Source organism: Trichechus manatus, unplaced genomic scaffold, assembly GCF_000243295.1.
Source record: "Trichechus manatus latirostris isolate Lorelei unplaced genomic scaffold, TriManLat1.0 scaffold00040, whole genome shotgun sequence".
NCBI lineage: Eukaryota > Metazoa > Chordata > Mammalia > Sirenia > Trichechidae > Trichechus > Trichechus manatus.
The window spans coordinates 13,087,913-13,103,071 of NW_004443976.1; the positions used below are offsets into that span (position 1 = coordinate 13,087,913).

General features: G+C 52.3%; 1 protein-coding gene across 1 annotated transcript; it reads left to right on the plus strand.

Annotated features, from left to right (window-relative positions):
• The first annotated feature begins 360 nt into the window (after positions 1-360).
• PLD2 (phospholipase D2) lies at positions 361-12,297 on the plus strand. The gene is made up of 25 exons (XM_004376080.2): positions 361-478; positions 999-1,108; positions 1,194-1,324; positions 1,429-1,571; positions 1,976-2,081; positions 2,176-2,241; positions 2,384-2,442; positions 2,583-2,675; positions 2,767-2,919; positions 3,367-3,516; positions 6,138-6,221; positions 6,367-6,445; positions 7,501-7,611; positions 7,794-7,964; positions 8,359-8,485; positions 8,678-8,796; positions 8,887-9,000; positions 9,109-9,213; positions 9,453-9,541; positions 9,648-9,761; positions 9,926-9,975; positions 10,256-10,390; positions 10,631-10,784; positions 11,146-11,260; positions 11,530-12,297. The coding sequence occupies exons 2-25, from the start codon at positions 1,000-1,002 to the stop codon at positions 11,752-11,754; spliced, it is 2,802 nt and encodes a 933-aa protein (XP_004376137.1). The 5' UTR covers positions 361-478; position 999; the 3' UTR covers positions 11,755-12,297.
• Positions 12,298-15,159: the final 2,862 nt, after the last annotated feature.

The following is a 15,159-nucleotide window of genomic DNA, read 5'->3' on the forward strand; positions in this document are numbered from 1 at the left end:
CTGGGCCAGGCCCCAGGTAGCTCGTAGCCGGCCCAAGAGGGCAACCGGCAGATCCCTGTCGCGGACGCGCGTCCTGCAGGGGTCCAGGCCGCGCAGGCAGGAAGGAAAGGGCCTGGGGGCCGGCGCCCAAGGGGAGGAATGTGCGCAGCGCCGAGCGCCCACAGGGCGGCGGCAGGACGCCCTCGGACCGACGGCACAGGACAGACGAACAGACCGGCGGACAGTAGCCAGCTGGACGTATCCAGGCGGCCGCGCGCCCCACAAGGCAGAGGACGATCCCGGCCAAAGACTGCGCATCGGCTGGCGGGGCGGGCCGAAGGCAGCGGGGGCGGGACAAGGATAGACGAGAATCCCGCGGAGGTGAGGCCGGGGGCCGTCCGGCGCCCCGCCCCGGGCCGCTGGGGTGTGGGGTCAGGCTCCCGCTCCGCTCCGCTCCCTCTGCTCGGGACCCGCGCCTGCTCCCGCTCCTGCTGCCAGGGTGAGGGTCGGAGAGGGGCGCCGCGGGGGCCTGGGGCCCGGAAATCGGGCGGGGACGGGATGGGCTCGAGCTGCTGGGCGTCCTGACTCAGCCGTACTCTCAGATTTCGGCGTTTTGCTCCGCAATCGGGAGCGCGTTTAACTTCCTCTTTCCCGCCTGGACCTCGTCTCCCAGCCGACTTGGCACCCAGGGTCCCTCCTGCACCGGCTTCTGCTCTGTCCCAGTTCGGGGCCACCTGGGCCTGGCTCGGTGCCCCTCGGCACCCTAGTTACGGGGCGGGGCTGAGGGATTCAGGATGAAGGACTGAGATACGGGATGGATGGTAAAGGGAGTTCGGCAGGGCGTTGCAGACTGATCCGGCCGTAATCAGAGAGAGGCGGGGGGGGGGGGGGGGGGGGGTCAGCGGGAGCCAGGTGAGTGGGGAAGAGGAAGATCTGTGGGAGGTGGTCCATGAGGGTTGGAAGAGGGGGCAGGGTTCTTCTGGGCAGGCCATCTCCCTGAGGCCTCCCCATATTCCTAGGATGATGGCGATCCCACAGAGCCTCTTTTCCACTGGGGGCGCCTTGGACTCAAGCGAGCTACAGATGGAGCCCGATGAAGTGGACACTCTGAGGGAGGGAGAGGACCCAGGTAGGCAGAGAGGGACAAGCCTCAGGGAGGGTAACGAGGGGACTGTGGCCTCCTGGATCTACGCCCCTGTTTTCTTTCCTCCCAGCTGACCGGATGCACCCCTTTCTGGCCATCTACGACCTTCAGCCTCTGAAAATGCACCCCTTGGTGTTCGCCCCTGGAGTCCCGGTCACAGCCCAGGTGGTGGGCACTGAAAGATACACCAGTGGATCCAAGGTGGCTGGGCTGGCACCAGGAGGCGCGTAAAGGGAGGGCTGGCAGAGTGGAAGGCTGGGACCCAACTGGATGACATTGATTCAGTCAGTTTCTTGCACCGTCAGGTGGGAACCTGTACCCTGTATTCTGTCCGCTTGACTCATGGTGACTTTACCTGGACAACCAAGAAGAAGTTCCGCCATTTCCAGGAGCTGCACCGGGACCTCTTGAGACACAAAGTTCTAATGAGTCTGCTCCCTCTGGCACGGTGAGGGGGAGCAAACTGCTTACTGTGCAAGGCAGGCGCCTTTCACCCCATAGAAGCATGAACCCCCTATCCCCATCATTTCTTTCTGCCTCTCTCACCCCAGCCACAACCTTTCCTCCCCCAACTCTGGCCACTGGCCCCCTCTCCTGAGCCCGGTTACCAGGAAACCTTCCATGCCTGGCTCTTCCTGCCCATGGTTCTGTGCCAATATCTCAGCCAGGCTCAAGGCCTAAAGTGCCCTTGGCAGTCTCCCCGCTTCACTTGTCTCCACTCCCAGGATAGAGGGCCTCCCTCCTGCCAGTCTCTAGGCCTTCTGCCCTCCCCAGCACCCCACCTGAGTGCTTCAGAGGCCCAGGCACCCAGGCTCCAGCTATTACCTGACCGTCACGCCATCCCTTCCACAGCTTTGCTGTTGCCTATGCTCCAGCTGGAGAGGCAGCCAACAGAGAGATTCCCTCTCTACCCCGAGCGGTTCCTGAGGGCTCCACCAGACAGGCAGCCAGCAGACAGGTGAGATCAGACACCAGGTCCTCTGGGAAGGGGTTTGGTGTGCAAATGGCTCTGGTCCCATCTGTTTCTCTCTCTTCCCTCCATCCCACTTCAGAGGTACCTAGAGAATTATCTCAACCACCTCTTGGCCATGTCTTTCTACCGCAACTATCACGCCATGGTAAGACACTGGAATGGATGCGTGGGTCCATTTGAGCTGGGAAGGATCATCAGACTCCCAAGGGAGCCAAGGACCAGGGTTGGTGGGGTCTGAGGGACTGAAAGCCAGCGTCTCTACTCTGAGCCTTTGCCTTCTTTTGCAGACAGAGTTCCTGGAAGTCAGTCAGCTGTCCTTCATCACAGACCTTGGCCCGAAAGGACTGTGAGTATCTGATACCCCTCACCTAGCCATCTGCAAACATCTCAGGATCTCTCCCTGCCTTGAGAATAGAGAAAGCAGTGCAGAATGGGCTGGGGGGTCTGAATTCCTCATCTAGTATCTCTTCTTGATTTTCCCTACAGGGAGGGGGTGATCCGCAAGCGCTCTGGGGGCCACCGGGTTCCTGGCCTCACCTGCTGTGGCCGAGACCAAGTTTGTTATCGCTGGTCCAAGAGGTGAGGGCTGGGCTGCACAGCTGGGCAGTGGGTGGGGGTGAGGAAGGAGGTCTAAAGGCAGGGAGGAACGGATGGAGCCCTTCCGCTCCAGGTGGCTGGTGGTGAAGGACTCCTTCCTGCTGTACATGTGCCTCGAGACCGGCGTCATCTCATTTGTCCAGCTCTTTGACCCTGGCTTTGAGGTGCAGGTGGGGAAAAGGAGCACAGAGACACAGTATGGGGTCCGCATTGATACCTCCCACAGGTAAGGCCGTTTGGTGTGGAGAGAGACCTGGTGAGTGGAGAGCCAGGCCTAGAGCCCTGAGCGTTGCTGAGTGGGAGAGACCATGGAAGAAAGGAAGGTGTTTCTACCAGGGAGCTAGTCCAGCCAGATACTTGGGATTGCTTTTAAAGTCCAAGCTCAGAGAAAAGGAGTTGAATGTTAGCTTGGGAGAAGGGCTGATATAGACAGAAAGGAACGCCATTCATTCACTTATTCATTCAACAAATGTTAAGGGTCTGGTACAGTACTAAGTGCTGGAAACCCAACTGTGAATTGGTATCCAGATATATGCCCTGTCCCTGTGAAGTTATGAGTCAAGGAGTAAGAGAGGAAGTGGGAAAGAGGTGCTGTCAAAGCGGGGAGGTCTCTGGGCAAGGCCAGAGGTATGGAGGTGGAGGATTAGTGCTCCATCTCATTGTTTCTGTCCAGGTCCCTGATTCTCAAGTGCAGCAGCTACCGGCAGGCACGGTGGTGGGGCCAGGAGATCACGGAGCTGGCTCAGGGCCCAGGCAGAGACTTCCTACAGCTGCACCGGCACGACAGCTACGCTCCGCCCCGGCCTGGGTCACTGGCCCGGTGGTGAGACACTGACATCCCTTCTGAGCATGTCTGGGGCCTTCTTGACCCCCTTGGTGTTTTCTGATTCCTTGACCCTCCTTTTATCTCCTGTGACCCCTTCTGATCTCATTGAACCCTCTTGACTTCTGTAATCTCCCTGACCTCTGACCTTTTTAACCATGCTGATCACTCTGATCTGCTCTTTCTGATCTGACCCCTTTGACCTCCAAACTCTTCTGACCCCTGACCTCTCTGACCTCCTATGACCTTCTTAACCCCCTTCCCCTACACAGACTCCCTCGGTTCTCTGTGTGCTCGCCTCAAATCTCTCTGACTTATTCATTCATTTAGTAAACATTTTCTAAGGCCCTACTGTGTGCCAAGTCCAATGCTGGGAATAAGACACAGGCTTCACTGGTTTCACCTGCATGCGGTTCAGTGGGTGGTTCAGTCATGAAACAATGCAAACCTGCCATACTAGTGATAGATGCAGAGTAAGCAGAGGAGGAGCATCTGGCCCAGCGTGGGGATGTCAGGACAGGCTTCCAGAAGGCAGTAACCTCAAGGTTAGCTTTAGCAAGATAAAGAAAATGGAGACAGCTGTCCAGGCAGGGAAGACAGGAATAGCCTGATGTGTCTGGGAACCAGGAGGATTGCTTGTTGTTGGAGCGTGAGGAGGAGCGGTCAGAGGAGAGTCTGGGGGAGTCAGCAGCGTGAGATCATGCAGGGCCTCGTGTGCTAGGCTGAAGAGGTTGAACTTTATCACAGGCAGAGGGGAGTCATAGAAGGAATTTTTTATTGGAGGTGGTTTTGAGATTTTTTTTTTTAGGTAAGAACTAATAATAGCTAATGCTTACGTAGCACTTACTATGTGCCAGGAACTGTTCTACATGTTTTACATGTGTTAACTCGTTAAATCCTCACAATAACCCTAGGAGGCAGGAACAGTTGCTATCTCCATTTTACAGATGAGGAAAATTGAGGCAAACAGAGGTTGTTTAGTATCTTGCCCAAGGTCACACACCTTGTAAACAGTGGAACCAGGATTCAAATCCAGGCAGTTTGGGTGTAGACCCTGTTCTTAACCACCATACTAGATTGTTGGTTATTAAAAAGTCAAACAATATGGAAACACATTAAGTAAAAAATAAATCAATTTCCCATTCATTGAACACTCCGTTACCCTAACTCCCTTCCAACACTCCTCCCAACAACCCGATTTCTCTCCCCAGAAGCACCCCTGGCAACAGTTTGAGGTATATCCCCCCAGATCTTTTTCTGCTTATTTTCATATGTGCATGCACGTATGTATATTTTGTTTGAACATAAATGAGTTCAATCTTCTGTAACTTATCTTTTCACTTAATACATGTATTAGAGATTAGACATTTAGGTTATTTCTAATTTTTCACGCTTATAAAAGCGTTGCAATGAACACAATTAGGATCTAAGGAGTCCTGGTGGTGCAACAGCTAAGCGCTCGGCTGCTGATCGAAAGGTTGGTGGTTCAAACCTACCCAGCAGCTCTGTGGGAGAAAAACATAGTGATCTGCTTCCATAAAGATTACAGCCTAGAAGACCCTACGGGACAGTTCCACTCTATCACATGGAGTCTCTAAGAGTCAAAAATCAATTTGACAGCACCTGACAACAACAACGGGGCCCTGTTGCCTCAGTGGTTAAGAGCTATGACTGCTAAACAAAAGGTCAATAGTTCAAACCCACCAGCACTCCTTGGAAACTCTATGGGGCAGTTCTACTCTGTCCTATAGGGTTGCTATAAGTTGGAATCGACTCGATGGCAATGGGTTTTTGGTTTAACAACAATATTCCTAGAAATAGAATTACTGTGTTAAAAGGTATGTTCATTTAATATTTTAGTAAATACTGCCAAACTGTCCTTTGAAAAGGCTATCCAAAACCAAACCCGTTGCCATCAAGTCTATTTTGACTCATAGTGATGCTATAGGACAGAGTAGAACTGCCCCATAGAGATTCCAAGGCTGTAATCTTTGCAGAAGTAAACTGCCACATCTTTCTCTCAAGGAGTGACTGGTGGGTTCCAACTGCCAAACTTTCGGTTAGCAGCCGAGTGCTTAACCCCTGGGCCACCAGGGCTCTTCTCAGTGTATATTATCATAGTCTGTGAGAATACCCATTTTCCCTTGTGCTAATACTGTATGCTGCTAATGATTTTAATTTTTGCCAATCTAGTGGATACAAAAAAGGGTTATTTCATTTTAATTTCAATTTCCTTGTTTACTAGTGAAACTGAACATCTTTTTCTATGATTGACCATTTTAATTTCCTCTGTGAACGGTCAGTTCTTATTTGTTCATTTTTCGGTTGACTTGTATGTCTTTTTCTTATTGATTTGGTACAACTCTTTATGTATGATGTATTATGCCTCCCAATCTGCCATTTTCTTTAGTTTGTTGTGTCTTCTGTAATTTTTATTTTTATTCAATATGGACTAGCAAATTCATCCCACTTTGATATAGCTGATACCATCTGACCTCTCTGATCACTCTTGATCTCTTGACTCTGCTGTCACCTCTGACCCATGACTGTCCTCGGTCTTCACTCTCCAGAGCTTTCTGACTTCTGATTCCTCTGACCTCCTTGGCTTGGTCTCCCCCCAGGTTTGTGAATGGGGCAGGTTACTTTGCGGCTGTGGCAGACGCCATCCTACGAGCTCAGGAGGAGATTTTCATCACAGACTGGTGGTGAGTCAGGGAAAGGCCCAAGCAATAGTAGGTGGGAGAGGGCCTGTGGCAGTTCAGTTTGCTGCCAGAGGAAGGAGTGGAGGGGGAGGAGTGGCTAGTTGTCTGGGACTTTAGCTTGCCCCTCACCCCTTGCCTTGAATCCCAGGTTGAGTCCTGAGGTTTACCTGAAGCGTCCGGCCCATTCAGATGACTGGAGACTGGACAGTATGCTCAAGAGGAAGGCGGTAAGGAGGGTGGCCCAGCTGGAGGGTGTGTGGCAGGGGTTGCTTATGGATAGAGGTCAGCTAGAAGGGACTGCAGCATGGGAGAAGGTAAGGAATCTGAGGCTTCTGGGGGAGGAAATATGCCCATCCTGGCTTAGTGTTGGCAAACATCACTTCTCCTGGCCCCCTTTTCTGTAGTGAGAACTGACAGGTCCCTCTTCATGCCCTCCTCTACCTGGTGTAGTCTTCTCTCCCAATACCTGTAACACTTTATTGTGTTACCTACCACGTGCACATGCCTAGCTCTCTCACTGGTCTGATAGCTCCTTGAGTGGAAATACTGACTGACTGATATCACTAGCTCCAGTACAAGGCACAGTGTCCACCATGTAGGGGGCATCCGTGAATGTGGGTAGATGGATGGAAGGAAGGATATATGAGGATAGAGGGTGGGTGAGTGAGTGGATGGATAGATGATAGAAAGGAAGATGGATGGAAGGTGATGAGGATGGAAAGGTGGATAGATAGAAGAGTGAGTGGATAGATAGATAATGATAGAAGGTAGATGGATGATAAACACAATACGAACCATAAGTAACAATCCACAAGCACCAGAAGAGAGACTAGATAAACGGGAGCTCCTAAAAATCAGACACTTACGCTCATCAAAAGACTTCACCAAAAGAGTCAAAAGACAACCTACAGACTGGGAAAAGATTTTTGGCTATGACAAATCTGATTAGCATCTAATCTCTAAAATCTACAAGATACTGGAAAACCTCAACAACCAAAAGACAAATAACCCAATTAAAAAATGGGCAAAGGACCATAGACACATCCAAACTCCCTGAGGGACTGAATTGCTGGGCGGAGGGCTCTGGGGATCATGGTCTCGGGGAACATCTAGCTCAATTGGCATGACACAGCTTATAAAGACAATGCTGGCAGAGCATCTAAGTTCTCCAGGCGTCGGGGAGGGACAGACTGGAAACCTGAGCATGGAGAAGGACTTTGGGAAGGTGGAAAGGGGCCATTCCGAGAGAGGCATTAGGATCTGATTCCCCCATTCACCACAGGAGGAGGGTGTCCGTGTGTCTGTACTGCTGTTTAAGGAAGTGGAGTTGGCCTTGAGCATCAATAGTGGCTACAGCAAGAGGGCTCTGATGCTGCTGCACCCCAACATAAAGGTGACTCTCAGGCCTCATAGACCCCTCCCACACTACAGCCCTCCTTACCACACTTCCGCATCCCCTCAACCTTCCTTTTGCTGAGCATCTCATCCTTTCATCTTTCCATTCTTCCTCCAAACACCTCGTCTGTCTTCCCTCCCCTAAACACACCCTCATGAGCTGCCCCATACCTGTTCCAGGTGATGCGCCACCCAGACCAGATGACTTTATGGGCCCATCATGAAAAGCTCCTGGTGGTGGACCAAGTAGTAGCCTTCTTGGGGGGACTGGACCTTGCCTATGGCCGCTGGGATGACTTTCACTACCGACTCACTGACCTTGGGGACTCCTCTGAATCAGCTGCCCCTCAGGTAATCCCCCAAGGCCTTCCTGAGTGCCCCCAAACTCAACTAACCTAAAATCTACATCCTTCCCCAGCTCCTGCCTTCCCCTTCTAGTCATTCCAGGCAGTGCCTACCCTCAAAGTTCCTCAGCCTTTTTGGGCCCCCCAAGAACCCACTCTGAAGATACCCAGTCCCTTCCCCATTTCTACTACCTCCCCCACCCCTGATTCCTCTAGGGATATCAAATGCAGCTGAAATGGAGGGCTGGGGAGTCAATCTCTCTCTCTTTCATTCTTCCTCTCTGTGTCTCCCATGTCTGTCTGTCCACACTCTTGCAGTCCTCCTGTCTTCTCTTTGGCTCTGGCTCTGTATGGCCCGTGACCATCTCCTTGCCCCTGGCTTGGATGTGTTCCTCCTACAGCCTCCCACCCTGTGCCCAGACTCTCCAACTACCCCAGACCTCTCCCACAACCAATACTTCTGGCTGGGCAAGGACTACAGCAATCTTATCACCAAGGACTGGGTGCAGCTGGACCGACCTTTTGAGGGTGAGGGCTCCCCTTCACCAAAGCCCCGAGAGCTGGAAGCAGGGGCAGAAATCGGGGCTGGGACTGAGGATGAGATGAGATGGATCGAGGCTGGAGCAGGCTTTCCATCTGGCAGGCTCTTCTCTTTCCCTACCCCAAGTGTCCCCAAGGGACCAACCCTGCCCTCTCCCCTGACTCTCCTGGGACCCCCAGATTTCATTGACAGGGAGACAACACCCCGGATGCCATGGCGGGACATTGGGATGGTTGTCCATGGCCCCCCTGCCCGGGACGTTGCCCGGCACTTCATCCAGCGCTGGAACTTCACCAAGGTGCTAACTCCCTCTTGTGGGGGCTGGAGGCTGGGAGGGAGACAGGAGCAGCTGACCACCTCCCTCTGATGCTGCCATCCTCCACCTCAGACTACCAAGGTCAAGTACAAGACACCGATGTACTCCTATCTGCTGCCCAAGTCCTCCAGCACTGCGAGCAAGCTCCCCTTCACGCTCCCTGGGGCACAGTGCGCCACTGTGCAGGTGAAGGCTCCAACCTCCTCCCCCCTCAATGCCCCAGCCTACTCTCCCTGCCTGGTAGAGCCCCCCCTCCCCACTCCTTTGCCACATCACGTTCACTGCTTCCCTCAGGTCTTGCGGTCAGTGGACCGCTGGTCAGCAGGGACTTTAGAGAACTCCATCCTCAATGCCTACTTGCACACCATCAGAGAGAGCAAGCACTTCCTCTACATCGAGGTCTGACTGGGGTGGGGTGTGAGAAGAGGATGGAGGGGGTGGCCCAGGAGGGAGACTTACGATGTTAGTGAGGGTCACTGAAGACTAGGATAGCTGGGGCTGGGGCTGGGCCTGGAGCCAAAGCAGAATCGTAAGGCCAGGTCCTGGGCCTGGAGCCTGGGGCGTGGGGGCTGGGGATGGGAGCTGAGGGCAGGGGCAGGGGCCAGGCTGCTGATCTCTATCTTCGGTCCCTGCACCAGAATCAATTCTTCATTAGCTGCTCAGATGGGCGGATGGTTCTGAACAAGGTGGGCGATGAGATTGTGGACAGAATCCTGAAGGCCCACAAGTAAGGTGGACTGGCAGGAAGGTGGGGACTGTGGGCATCATTTAAGCCCAACTTGAAGGGGTGCTCTGGGGACAGGTCACACCTCTGACTTTACCCCCCTCCCTAGACAGGGGGAGTGCTTCCGAGTGTATGTGCTTTTGCCCCTTCTCCCCGGCTTTGAGGGTGACATCTCCACAGGTGGTGGTAACTCCATCCAGGCCATTCTGCACTTCACTTACAGGTGAGCCTGCAGCCAGAGTCCGCTTCTTGATGGCCCCATCCCACCCATCCCCCTCCTTACTCTGTCCCGATCCCTTCCTGCTGGACCTTTGAGGCCCACCTCTGTCCTGGTATCCCCACCCCCTCCCCTAGCCTCTACCACCCTTACGCTTTCTTTTCCCTCAGGACCCTGTGTCGTGGGGAGTATTCAATCCTACATCGCCTCAAAGCAGCCAGTGAGTGCTGGGGGCTGGGGGTTGAAGCTCTGGACGCTGCGGGAGGGGGAGGTTGGGACCCTGGAGGCCAGAGGTGGAGTTGGGTAGATGGAGGCTATCTTTCTTGTGTGCCTCTGGGCTGCTGACCTGAGACCACAGGTGACTTTTCACTGCAGAGAGAAGTATATAGATGAGACTCTGGGAAGGTCTTCTGAAGTGGGGAGGTGGGCAGGATAGGGCAGCAGCTGCATGAAGGGGGCATCTCTCACCTTACACACACCCACCCCTCTCTCGTGCACAGTGGGGACAGCGTGGCGGGACTACATGTCTATCTGTGGGCTCCGCACACACGGGGAGCTGGGTGGGCACCCAGTCTCAGAACTCATCTACATCCACAGCAAGATGCTCATTGCCGATGACCGGACAGTCATCATTGGTCAGTGCGGGAGCTGGGCCCCTGGCCGTGAGAAGAGGGTTGGAGGGATGGAGGGGCGGAGGAGGGCACAGCCAGGGGCAAAGAGCTGAGCGGATGGGGTGATGGAGACAGGCACTGAGGCCTGACTGTGGATGGAGGCCAAAGAAGGTGTGTTGCCCACGGGTCAGTGGTCTGGTGAAGGTACTGGGGTGGGGACCCCCCTGGCCCAGGCAGACACAGTCTGTCCTGCACCCACCCCAGGCTCTGCAAACATTAATGACCGGAGCTTACTGGGGAAGCGGGACAGTGAGCTGGCCGTGCTGATCGAGGACACAGAGATGGAGCCATCCCTCATGAACGGGGTGGAGTATCAGGCGGGCAGGTTTGCCCTGAGTTTGCGGAAGCACTGCTTCAGGTACGGCCCAGGGTGGGGTGCTGCAGGGTGGAGGCAGGCAGGGGTATCTGCCTTTTGAGCCAGGTGTGAGGGGTGCTTCGAAGTAGTACCGGGTTCCCAGCAGGCAAACTAACCCAGTTTAGGGTACCAGCAAAGTAGGGACACCAAAAAAAAGAGAAGAATATATTTTTAAAAGAATTCGAGATAAAAAAAAAACGAAAGGTAGAGACAAATTGAAACCTTGTTGAACTCGTTTACGCTTATTTTACTGTTTAATATCGCATCTCTTTTGGATGACCTGAGAGGAACAAGAGTATTTTTCTGGTACTCGGGCTCTCTGAGGGTCTTCATCTGGCCCTGCTGGAACCCCTTTCTCCCATAGCGTGATTCTTGGGGCCGATGCCCAGCCAGACCTGGATCTCCGAGACCCCGTCTGTGATGACTTCTTCCAGTTGTGGCAAGAGACAGCCGAGAACAATGCCAACATCTATGAGCAGGTGGAGGCTTGCGGGGGCGTGGCCTGGGGAGAATGTATGGCTCCTCCTGCTCAGGTGGAATGAAGAGAAGCCCCACCACACAGCTATTCTCAGGAGGGTGTGAGGGTCGGGGAGCATTGACAACCAAGGGATTCAGTGGTCCAGGGTCAATGAGGGGGGTATTGAGAGACAGTATGAGGGGAGTGGGGGACTCCAGCCCAGTAGGACTGGACTCTTGGGAAAGTCTCCCCAAGCCTTATTGGTTCCCACTGCCCCCCCACCCCCCACAGATCTTCCGCTGCCTGCCGTCCAACGCCATACACTCCATCCGGGCACTCCGGGAGTATGTGGCTGTGGAGCCTTTGGCCCTGGTCAGCCCTCCCTTGGCACGGTCTGAGCTCACCAAGGTCAAGGGCCACCTGGTCCACTTCCCCCTCAGGTTCCTGGAGGACGAGTCTTTGCTGCCCCCCCTCAGCAGCAAAGAGGGCATGATACCCCTGGAGGTATGGACGTAGCCGAGGCTCCAGGTGGGGAGAGATTGCCAGCTGCTAGGCTCCACCTTGTCTGGCTCCTGCCCTTTAACCCTGTGGACTGAGGGCAGTGCCCTTTGAGACCTGGGGGAGACAGGCACCCCCGACGGGGATAGAGAAGTCACAGAGGACACTCCCTTGGGAAGCAGCCAAAGCGGGCACTCCCAACTCTAGGCTGGGGAGTCAGGAGAGGGGCCCAGAGAAGAGCATCCTCCCCACCACCCAGTTTAAACCAGCGCTCCAGAGGAGCAGCACAACTCCTGCCAGGACACGTGGGGTCAAGCTGCTTGTTCCAGGAGGAGAGGGCTCTGCCCTGGGCCTTGCCTATCTCCCCCCTCCTCCTCCTGCCTTTGAATCCTCACCCAGGGCCTCTCCTGGCCTGCTTCTGCAAAGGTGGAGCGAAGGTCGGAGCCACTTCTGACTTCAGCCCCCATGAGGGGCTACCCTAACCCCCTCCGCCAGCCTGCTGACAGACACTAACTTTGTATTAGTCCAATAAGTCTTCGTAAATAAAAGTGTAGAAAAAGTCCCTGCCTCTTCCTTGGTGGATCCCAGTGCTCATCTAAGCCACCTCTCCCTGTTTATGCAGAGCACCAGTCTCCTTATCCACGGGAGAGGACATTCTCCACCCCCTCCTTTCCTCTTTCTCCCGTCTCTGTCTCTGCTCTACCTGGTGGTGGCTTCGGGAGCTCAGTTACCTGGCTGCTGGCAGGAGAAGGTGTTCACCTAGTGATGCCCGGGTAGAAGGAAGGGCAGGGCCAGACCAGGGCACCTGGGGAATTGCGGTGCTGACCTTGCAGCTGCAGATGAGGGAAGGGTGCCGAGCAGGACCTGGTGAGGCTGTCTCTGGTTTCTCCAGGAACAGCACCAGGAAAGGCTTATGGAAGCCCCAAGGAGAGTGGTTAAGGGTATAGGCTTCATTCATATCAGAAGAACTGCGCCCAAATCCTGGATTTGTCACTAACTAGCTAGGAGACCTTGTCAAGTCACATCACCTCTCTGGGCCTCAGTGGTACCAACTGGGAAAGCCATGACTGGCTTTCTGTAAAGATTGTGTCATTGACTTAAATATCTATTGAGCACCTCCCTGGGTAGTGCGAGGAAGGCCTGGTAATCTGCTTCCCTAAAGATTATAGCCAAGAAAATCTATAGAGAAGTTCTACTGTGTAACACACAGGGTTGCCATGAGTTGTAATCAACTCTATGGCAATGTGTATACAATTTGCCGGGCACAGAGGTGAGTACGACAAAGTCCCCACCCTTTGTTCTAGAGTTTCTCTGCCCAATACAATAGCCACTAGCCACATCTGGCTATTTAAATTTAAATGAATTAAAATTAGAAAAAAAATTTAAATTTTTTCCTTGGTCTTACAGTAGCTACATTTGAAGTGCTCAATAGCCATATGTTGCTAGTGGCTATCATTGGACAGCACAGGCATAGACCATGTCCATCAGCGCAGAACAAAGTTCTATTGGACAGTGCTGCGCTAGAGGGAGGAGATAGACTAAATGGCATAGTCTGTGAAGGTATGGCACACATTGGATTGAGGATGGTGGTTATGTCCTGGAATGGGTAGAGAGAAAGAGATGGGATAACAGAGGAGCATACAGAGAGAGCTTCAACTGAATTGGTAACTTATTTCTTAAACTGAGTGGCGGGTATATGGATTTTTATCATACATATGTTTAGTATCTTTTTGAATGTCTGAAAAATTTTGCAATTAAAAAAAAAATTTAGTATAGGTTCTGGTTTGTGCCCTTCATTCCCCCCAGCCTCACTCGCCAAAGTCTTGGGATTGACACAGAAGCATGAGGAAACCGAGGGAAGTGGAATGAGGGGTTTAGGAAGCCTTTCTGGAAGAGGGGGTCTGCACGGTGTGATGGTATGAGGAGAGAGAATGCTGTTGCCTTGCCCCCATCCTCTCCTTTGAGTCCAGCCCTTCTCTCTTCACAAGAAGCCACTTCCAGACAAGAAATCCCCCCTCCCACTTACAGAGGTCCCCTGGTGCTAATTGGCATTCTGTTAATTAGCCTCATTATCAGCACTAAGTGCCTCTTTCCCTAGGGGGACCATTACCTCTTTAACTGTGGAGTAGGGTGGAGGCGGCAGCTGCTCCAGGCTTGGCTGGGGGCTAGGTGGGCTTCTCCACACTGTTGGTCTATTTGCCTTTCCCCCATTAGTCCTGGAGTTTCTTTCTTTAAAAAAAAAAAAAAAAATTTATTTATTTTTGTTGTCATTGTTGAGACTATACACAGCAAAACACACACCAATTCAGCAGTTTCTAAATATACAATTCAGTGACATTGATTACATTCTTTGAGTTGTGCAACGATTCTCACCGTCCTTTTCTGACTTGTTCCTTCCTCATTAACATAAACTCACTGCCCCCCAAGGTCCCTATCTAGTCTTTCCAGTTGTTTGTGTCAATTTGATCCCATATAGATAGATCTTAAAAGAGCATAATGCTTAATGCAGACATTCTTTACTAGTTAAGCTAAATTATTGCTTGGTTTTAAGAAGACTTCAGGGGATATTTTTGGTTTAAGGTTTAAAGATTATCTCAGGGCAATAATTTTGGGGGTTCATCAGCCTTCATGGCTCCAGAAAGTCTGGAGTCTATGAAAGTTTGAAATTCTGTTCTGCATTTCCCCCCTTTTAATCAAGATTCTTCTATAGAATCTTTGATCAAAATATTCAGCAATGGTAGCCGGGCACCATCCAGTTCTTCCGGTCTCATGGCAAAGGAGGCAGTTGTTCATGGAGGCAATTAACCACACATCCATTTCCTTCTCTTATTCCTGACTCTTATTCCTCTGTTCCTCCAGGCAAATAGAGACGCAGCTGTTGTGCCTTGGATGGCTGCTTGCAAGCTTTTAAAACTCCAGGCACTATGCAAAAAACCAGGAAGAGTATAGAAGCATTAAACACGTTATTAGGCCAATAACTGTGATGTCATATGAAACCATGACCCTAAACCTCCAAACCAAGGAACCAAATCCCATGAGGTGTTTGGCTGTCCATAAGCAGCCTTAGCAGCTCCTCTTTTGTTGTTGTTGCTGTAAATCTATCACACAGCTTTTGTCAATTCAACTTTTTACAGGTCTGCAACTTATTGACAGCAATTACAATAATCAGCTGTACAACCATACCCTTAATCAATGGCGATTTTTTCCATCTCGGTACATACAAACTCAGTACTCCATTACTCCATAAGCAAGAACCCCTTCCCTTTTTCCCTCCCTCCAGCCCCTGGTAACCACTAATAAACTTTTTTCTCTATGCATTTGCCTTTTCTTGTCTTTTTATATTAATGAGTCATACAATATGTGTCCTCTTGTGATTGACTTATTTCACTCAGCATAATGTCTTCAAGTTCCATCCATATTGTA

Excerpts from the sequence above, each read along its gene's own strand:
- PLD2 (XM_004376080.2), top strand. The coding sequence starts at position 1,000 with ATGATGGCGATCCCACAGAGCCTCTTTTCCACTGGGGGCGCCTTGGAC. Across the intron at positions 2,443-2,582 it reads GACCTTGGCCCGAAAGGACT|GGAGGGGGTGATCCGCAAGC; the intron begins GTGAGTATCTGA and ends TTTTCCCTACAG. Across the intron at positions 11,261-11,529 it reads ATGCCAACATCTATGAGCAG|ATCTTCCGCTGCCTGCCGTC; the intron begins GTGGAGGCTTGC and ends CACCCCCCACAG.